The 8810-nt window shown below is 34.0% G+C and overlaps 1 protein-coding gene across 2 annotated transcripts; it reads right to left on the reverse strand.

Annotated features, from left to right (window-relative positions):
• Positions 1–363: 363 nt before the first annotated feature.
• On the reverse strand, positions 364–7850 carry LOC147077350 (uncharacterized). 2 transcript variants are annotated; one of them, XR_015069812.1, is made up of 5 exons: positions 7634–7841; positions 7225–7371; positions 5132–5269; positions 2393–3332; positions 845–2308 (listed from the first exon to the last, which is right to left on the reverse strand). XR_015069812.1 is itself a non-coding variant. In XM_085941497.1 (4 exons), the coding sequence occupies exons 1-4, from the start codon at positions 7823–7825 to the stop codon at positions 3033–3035; spliced, it is 777 nt and encodes a 258-aa protein (XP_085797623.1). In that variant the 5' UTR covers positions 7826–7850; the 3' UTR covers positions 364–3032. The 2 variants fall into 2 exon arrangements, 1 of the variants encoding a protein (XP_085797623.1); XM_085941497.1 differs by having other exon boundaries at positions 364–3332; positions 7634–7850.
• Positions 7851–8810: the final 960 nt, after the last annotated feature.

Consider the following 8810-nt stretch of genomic DNA (forward strand, 5'->3'; position numbering starts at 1 on the left):
TAATGAAATCGCTTCGGATATTGATATATTCCACTTACGTGAGGGTGAATTTAGGTGGACGTTGTTTTATAAGTTTTTAAGATAGGGTCTATCAAAGTTCACTCTCTGTGCTTCCATCTACTTTTATTTTGTTACTTATTTTATTTATTTTCTTATTTTATTTCTTATTTTGTTTTAGGTGGACGCTATTTTATAAATTCCTAAAAATAGGGTCTCCTTAGAAACTCGGTGTACTTCTTTGAACTTCTATATTATATGTTTAATTGTATTTTCATTGCATTTGTATGTTTATATTATGTTCTCTTTTTATATTTTCATTTTTATCCCTTTTATTACATTTCTTTTTCTTTCTTCTCTATAATAACGTTTCATATCATATTGTGAACGTCTTAAACTTATAATTTGTAATGTCCACAATATGTTAAAAAATAAATAAATTGAATTGAAAATATATTGAAGTTCATGAAAGGATGATAAAAAATACTGTACAAAGAATGGAGCAGCATTTTGTCTAGGTATGTTACTGAAATCAACACTCTTGTTGGACTCTGATCAATAATAACAACTGCTAACATATTAAAAGCGAGTTCAAATCCCGGGTATGGGAAAATTAGCATAGGTATTGTTTTTGAATGTGTGTTTGAATGTAGAACATGGACCTAATAGGTTGAGCAAGTGGTTAACATATATTTCTCGTAAAAAACAATTTTATGAAACACTCTTTATGGGGTGGCCATGATCCACACCGGATTGTGGAGCCAAATAATAATATATTTAAACTTTTTTCAAGTATTATTTAATACGTATGTTAATTTACAGTGGATTATAATAAAAGAATAATATTATATAGTGATATCTTTTATTATCCAAAACCCATAATATAACAGGGCTGCCAACTACATTTTAAACTCTATATAATTTTTTCTATATCGAATTCACACACACATGTAAAAACATCAGAAACAAAACCGTCACCATGGAAGACCCTCCTTTTCGCCGCAGCGATGCTACAAAAGACATAAACGCTCTGCTTTTCTCGCATGTCGCAAGACGTGGCGATGGAACTAGGTAGGTAGTACGACCTTGTTCTTGCACTATGCCCCAACAGTGGGTAATCAATGACAGGGTAAAGTATGTAGAAAACAAAAATAATCAGTAAGTATAGGTACCAAATTATATTATATCATATTATAAGCATATCCAATAATTATATATCCAGGTATAACTATTCTCGTTTTTTTTATTAAATTTCTAAATAAAATGACAGAACATAAAACTAAAATAATCCTAATTTACGTGGCAGCGTATTTTTTAAGTAGGTTATTATGAAAATATACATGCGTGAACCGATAAATTGGTGTTGGCTAATTTCCAACTCCTAACAATTAAAAAATAACAATTCAGGTTTATTATATGCATAAATTTTTCTATTCTCCAGATGTTTGATAGTTTTAGCAGGAACCAACACGTAGTTTCAATTTATTCCGGTAGGAAATTTCAATACAATTTACAATGTCACAACAAGAAAAACAACGTAGATTTTACTATCAATAAAATATAGTCAGAGGTAACTTCATACAAAGGCGGCACAATCAGTAGGTTTATATCAGATCGCATTATAAAGGTAGTCGTTCGAGGCACCGTCCGACAAAACAATAACTTCTTGCAAATACTCTTAACATACAATATGCCGTACGCCTAGGGTCGCTTGACAAGATAGCATATAATCACTCCTAACCAACATTTATAAGGGTATTCACAATATGAATATTGTCATTTATTTAAGCGTAGGACATCCGTATTGTGAATATAATAATATATTTATCATTTTATACGATGGTCGAGGCAAAAGCGTCAACCGAAAGCGTCGTGGGCACAGGTTCCAATCCTGGCTGGACACCGTTTCTCGTAAAAACTAAATCTGTTAAAACAACCTCCACTCTATGGAGGCCTATATGTTCTTATTAGGATCGGAAATGGTCGATAAAAATAGTGCATTACGTCGTGAGCATCTATATGGACATACAGTGTATTCATATGGTTTTTCACCTGTGTGTGTCATTTCATGTTTTTTAAGATCACAAAGATGCGAGCATCTTTATGAGCATACCTTGCATTTATGACGTTTTTCACCTTTGTGTGTCATTTCATGTTCTTTAAGATGACTACGTTGCGAGCATATATATGAACAAACCTTGCATTTATGAGGTTTTTGAGGTTTTCCACCGGTGTGTCATTTCATGTCTTTTAAGAGCACTAAGTCGCGAGCACCTATATGTGCATTCCTTGCAATTATGAAGTTTTTCGCCTGTGTGTGTCATTTCATGTTTTTGAAGACTACTAAGTCGCGAGCATCTATATGGGCAATTTTTGCATATATGAGGTTTTTCACCTGTGTGCGTCATTTCATGGTTTTTAAGACTACTAAGTTGCGAGCATCTATATGTGCACACCTTGCATTTATGAGGTTTTACACCTGTGTGTGTCATTTTATGGATTTTAAGATTACTAAGTTGCGAGCATCTATATGTGCATAACTTGCATTTCTGAGGTTTTTCACCTGTGTGTGTCATTTCATGGCTTTTAAGACTACTAAGTCGCGAGCATTTATATGGGCATACCTTGCATTTATGAGGTTTTTCGCCTGTGTGTGTCATTTCATGTTTTTGAAGACTACTAAGTCGCGAGCATCTATATGGGCAAACTTTGCATATATGAGGTTTTTCACCTGTGTGCGTCATTTCATGGTTTTTAAGACTACTAAGTTGCGAGCATCTATATGTGCACACCTTGCATTTATGAGGTTTTACACCTGTGTGTGTCATTTTATGGATTTTAAGATTACTAAGTTGCGAGCATCTATATGTGCATAACTTGCATTTATGAGGTTTTTCACCTGTGTGTGTCATTTCATGGTTTTTAAGAGTACTAAGTTGCGAGCATCTATATGTGCACATCTTGCATTTATGAGGTTTTTCACCTGTGCGTGTCATTTTACGTGTTTTGAGATGATTTAGTTGCGAGATAATATTTTATTGACTTCGACTACCAATAACGCCCATGTGAACTATTTTGTGACTTTTTAGAGCACTTCCGGATCCAAAAACTGCGTTACAAATGCTGCAAATCAAATTACGTGAGAAATGAACTACTCTTCTCAGAATAAGTCGAAGTTCCTTCGGAGTCTCTCGTTCTGAGATTTCTCCTTTAATGTTTCGTTCATCTATTGTCATTTCAGAATACTGCATCATTCTATCTTGGATTCCATCGGGTGAGGATTGTTGACACCTGTCTATATCGTGATGCTTTGTAAAAAATCCTTTAGTAGAAACCTAGAAAAACCAAAATAATCGATCTCATTATAATATAAATTAGATTTTAAACTGTTCCATTTGAGTTATTTTTTTATACTTTTGCCTTACAGCATCTTCAGACATTATAAGTTAAGTGTGAGTGAAAATGACAATAAGAAATGGTAATAGTTCCAACATAGATTTTAAATACAGACACCATAAAAAGCACCTGAATGTAACATCGAAAGGCAAATGCACAAAACAGACTATGACACAATATTGTGGTACAACTCTTGGTAGTATGTTTAAATCTATTATAGTTCCGAATGCGAAATTACAGATTGATGGGAATAAAATAGTTCTACTCGGCAACTGTGTGTACTGTTTATTTCTCATATATATTGATAAAATAATATTATAAAAACACCAGATTAACGTAAATCCTATGAGGCAGTATTGCACCCTGTTCGATAAAAAAAACATTATAAGCTAGTAATTTCTGTGTTAGTGTGTCATTTGGGAGTATGCATAGTGTCGGAAAATGCCGAAAGGCGTAACCGATGTCACAAAAAATGTTCAAATTGATAGAATGTATATTAAAATTTCATCAAGCAATATAGATCAATAGTATAAACAATATGTTAATATTAACTAGAACTTACTTATCTTGGCTACGATTATAAATGTTGTATGCAGTGTTACAGAATATATTGGGGACGTGGATTTATACCTGAAAGTGCGGGAGGGAATTTATATTCAAATTTCATCAAGCGACTTCGATCAACAGTTTAAACAATATTTTTATATATCATACTTCTGAATTCGTGAGGTCACGCATACTAAGCGTCGCATAGGGACGGCAGTTAACCAAAGAGCGACACTCTCGAGAAGGAATGACTCGGTTTATATAATTTACACATATTAAATGTTATTGGATAAATATTTTTCGAATTAATAAAGTTTACCGGTTGAGCACATCTGATATTTAAATAATGATCTGAGCAAAACAGCAAGTCGTGTTGCTAAACACCTTAAAAACTGACCTGCGCAGAAGCACACGTACTTTCGTGCGCATATAGTAGGTGTGTAAACGCTGTGTCTTTGTGTGAAAAGTGTGTTTTACACGTTACAATAGTATATTTTCAGTTTACAATGAAAACCTCATCTCTATCGCGGTATGACAAAAATCCTTTACAAAGATAAGCACGAGAAATTAATGTTTTTAATTTGACCCGATATTTACAAGTGATGAAAAGCAGTACAATTTTATGATAAGTAGATATATATTTATAAGTAAAATGATATTCACAGTTTGCGTTTTATAACAACTGTACTAAAAAAAACAATAAAGACATTTGAAAATTATAAAAAAAATGTGATTGGGCATCGATATAATATTTAATATGTATATTGATTACTTCTACTATTTAAGTGATAATTTATGTTCTCCTAATTATTTAATAAATACATACCTGCAGCAATACAATCAGTTAATATGGCCTTAAAAAGCGTTTTCTTCAAAACTCTATAATTCCCCTGTATTAATTAACCTATCATAATAATTAAGAAGTTGAGATTCTAACTAGTGGCTCTTATAATACTCTCTGAAGCGCTTTCCAAATTGAGTTACCATAGGCGTATTAGTTAATATTAGCTTAATAGTTAATCGGCTTTTGTATTTTAAATCAAGGTAGGTAGGTATTGATTACTTTAATTACTTTTTTTCAATACGACTGGCTAGGAATGGTACGGAGATTTATTGAGATTTTAAACGTCAACCTTCGATAAAAATCGGCGAATAGAGAAGCAAATGTTACAATATATAAAATTGAATATACCCCATGTCTTGTTGTGTAATCTGAATGTGAACATCCGGGTTGAGGATCTTCATCAGAAAATGCTGGCATTTTATCTTCAGTGAATTCGCGCTTTATGTCAGTCTCAGCTTTGCTACCAGTGACACCCGTCGCAGCGAACTGAATTAAACAACGTTTCATATAACATGCTGTCAATAAGTACATATTATTAATATAACATATTAAAACGTTATTATCTAGGTGGAAGTAGCCTGTTGAAATCCGACATAAATAGTGCACACTAAACATTATCAGGCATACTTATTGGTTTTCATAAAATTAGTATTTAAAATTCAATGAAACCCTGCCTAAACTAAGCCATAATATCGCGGTAAATAATAAGAGCTTTCCAAATTGAAGTACTATTGCCAATCGGCTTTTGTATTTTAAATCGAAGTGGGTTTTTTAAAATGTAAATTTAAAGGTAATTTAAAATACACGTAAATTATTATCGATATGCCGCCTGATTATTACGCACCAGGTGCGTCTATAGCGTCCAATGACTTTATAAAGTTTTTCCAAAAAAAGATTTCTTCAGTCGGTTATATATTTTCTAAAAAGTGTTTTCAAAATTATGTATGTTCCATATATTATATAAAATTCCATAAAAATGTTAAAATTTTATAAAGGAACGTCTCTCAACAATTTACGTCTGAAACGAATTCTACAGTTTTTTGACAAATTGTTCAGCGCAGAGCGGATACTTTGGAGAGACTGGTAGTTTTGGGTAGCCTCCAAGGCAGGTGAAGCAGAGGAAGAGCGTAAAAGTAAAAGAACTGACTGAGAGCAGCCTTCACTCTGTCCTGATAGAAGCAGAGGATTGAGAGGAGTGGGAATTCTTGATCACTTAAAAGTTGATAACATCCCAAGGTGGCACCATCCTTTACCATGAGGGAACGACCAAGAACTAATGGGAAACATTGAAAATGTACAGATGTATTTAACGATAATAACTGTTCACACGTAAGATTGCTGACTGTCGTAAAAAGTAAGCGAGACGCCATGTTGTCATTTTATGATAGGTACTTTTTGACAGATCGTGAAAATCGGTTAACCTCAAAATGAGACTGCGCGGTGTAGGTTGTTTTTTTTTCAGCAGGTTTTCCAGTGTCGCTCTACTGCGCAGGTCCGAATATCGAACAAATCCCATCTGTCACGTGAAAATTCAGAAGCGAACTTTTTTGATTCATACAAGCAATCTTGCAACTTGCACAATAATACGTGTGTACACTTGGATTTTCTTTTTATGGCCTCGGTAATACGTACTGTCTGCAGTAATTTTTAATTACCAATGCAATGTCATTTATAAAAAAAGTGAACAGCAATGGCCCCAACTTTCAGCCCTGAGGCACACCAGAAAATGTTTTAAATGTCATGTCTGCGACTGATAGAGGGTGAACGATACGTATTGTTGAAATTCTTAGAATTCTCCCGAATAACGCGATAAACCGTTTAACGGCCTGCTCCAAATGCATGCTGCTCATTCATTATAAATGACCGGCGCCATTTATAGATTAATACTTGAGTCGGCAAAGAAATGACTCAATCCTCGGAGAAATCATGCTGTGCATGATCATCTCAAAAACTTTTGCTGGTGAATAGAGAATGGCTAACGGCCTATAGTTTTCCACTGATGACTCCGTACCACTCTTATGAATTGGAGTAACTTTCGACATCTTCCGTGCTTCCGGAAAGATACCCGTTTCCATTGTCAGGTTGAATATATATATGAAAGTGGCCCTTGACAAAGTCAATACAGCTTTTTAAAAAACATCTTGGGACATGTGCGGTGCCTAAGAGCGAGTATTCTTATTTTTTTAATAAATCTAAACACGTCACCCTCATCAATTGGGAAGATGTCAACGGATTGGGCACCGCATTATCGTTTTCTCTACATATATATGAACGCGACATACTTGTTTCTCCGTCTAAACGCGCCCATTCATGTAGCGTCTCGAGACAATGGTGTCGCGTGTGAAACGGCTCTAAGATTAAAACATGTATTGCTAATTCTAACCTTCGATATAAAACTGCACCAAGGCAAGAAAAATAACACATTATACAATTGAACAAACCTGATGTATTGGTCTGTAATCTGAACCCGGTTGAGGATCTTCAACATCACATAATGGGTCTATTACATCTTCAATAATCTCGCGCTTGATGACGTATAGTTGATCATCCGTCTCAGGTTTTATATTAGAGAGGTCCGCTGAAAGATACTGAAAGAAACATTATGGTTAACACAGTAAAACCACTTTCACTTTCAATGACTAATTATAGTCAACATGAATTAGAAGATAATCTGCCCTAACCAAATCACAAATGTATAGTAGCTGTCAAAACGTAAAATCGAGTTATTTTTTAAATCAACGTTTAATATCATTGTATGTCACTACGCAGTTTATAAAAAAGCAACATATTATAATTCCACACTAATCGTTGTTATTTAAAATCTAAAAAAATCAGTTTCAAAAAACTAACCTCGAAATTGCAACTTAAATCGTCGGCTTTCTCCTGCTTTACTTGAGTGCGAACTTCCGGGCTGATTGGGTGGCTAATCTGCGTATCAAACAAAAGTTTGACTTCTTCATCAGATTGTTCTCCATCACATTCTCGCTTTACGTCCATTTTAATGGTAAATATGTCAGGAAGAACGTGACAGATAGGATCCATTCAAGGTACCTACATTAATTTAAGAAAAGTGTTGCCGCAATACGTAATTATTTATTATGTATGGCCGAGATACTAAAAAGTCTATTCCGTGGAAGCGATCAAACAATAAACTGTGTTTTATTGGATTTAAATTTTTTCTATTCTATTTGAGGAGGTAGTTTTTTTTCACTCGGGTTTTGCCTTTCGATATTTTCAAGCACTACACGACGTATTCACCAATGGCAAATACACACTAACAGCGTATACTGTTACACCCGTGACTATTTGGCCTCTCTTGATAGTCTAAATTGCGTCTAATTATTAGGTGTAAACATGTCACCTGACTTCTAGTCAACAATGGGCGTACGTACGTCCAAAATTACTTGATTAACTGTAAACATGTTCAACATGTAGGTACCTACTTAGCACGTAAGAATTGTATCTAATTATAATAATAGTATGTCTGGGAAGAATGTGATTGTGCCGAATAAAAGAGACGAAGACAAAGAAATTCGGGAGTATGTAAAAAGAAAAGATGGCATCGCTGCTCAATATAAAAAGAATGGAAAAAAATACATACCTAGTCACGGGAGGACTTGGTATTGAGTTCGCGAATTCCTGCGCTAACAACTTATTCATGTATTATAAAACGAATTCAGATAATAATAAATAATTAAAATATAAGCGATATAATTAACATTATTAACGTAATAATATAATATTAATTTGGATAGGTACTGTTAAACATAAGTTTCTTTTGTAAAAATAACCCTTGAAAATATTATAAAGCCACGTTTTCAACAAATAAAGACTTTTCATTTATTATTTAATTTTTGTGAAACCCGGGTCCTACCAACATCCCGAGCTAGCCACAGGACCCGAGATATCTCAATATGTACCTACACTGTGATTTTTAACCTATATATTAAATCAATTAGGTACCTAATACAACAAAGTAGAGACACTTCATTGCCTACCCATTCAATCAAGGATCAAGTAAGTAGGT

This window comes from Rhyacophila brunnea, unplaced genomic scaffold (assembly GCF_057557595.1).
Source record: "Rhyacophila brunnea isolate RB1 unplaced genomic scaffold, BYU_Rbru_1.0 scaffold_13, whole genome shotgun sequence".
NCBI classification, from domain to species: Eukaryota; Metazoa; Arthropoda; class Insecta; order Trichoptera; family Rhyacophilidae; genus Rhyacophila; species Rhyacophila brunnea.

What these genes read in the sequence shown, in the direction of transcription:
- LOC147077350 (XM_085941497.1), bottom strand. Translation starts at nt 7,825, where the DNA reads ATGGATCCTATCTGTCACGTTCTTCCTGACATATTTACCATTAAAATG. An exon ending in ATTTAAGTTGCAATTTCGAG is followed by an intron (nt 7,372 to 7,633) that starts GTTAGTTTTTTG and finishes TGTTTCTTTCAG; the next exon opens with TATCTTTCAGCGGACCTCTC. An exon ending in ATTACACAACAAGACATGGG is followed by an intron (nt 3,333 to 5,131) that starts GTATATTCAATT and finishes TGGTTTTTCTAG; the next exon opens with GTTTCTACTAAAGGATTTTT.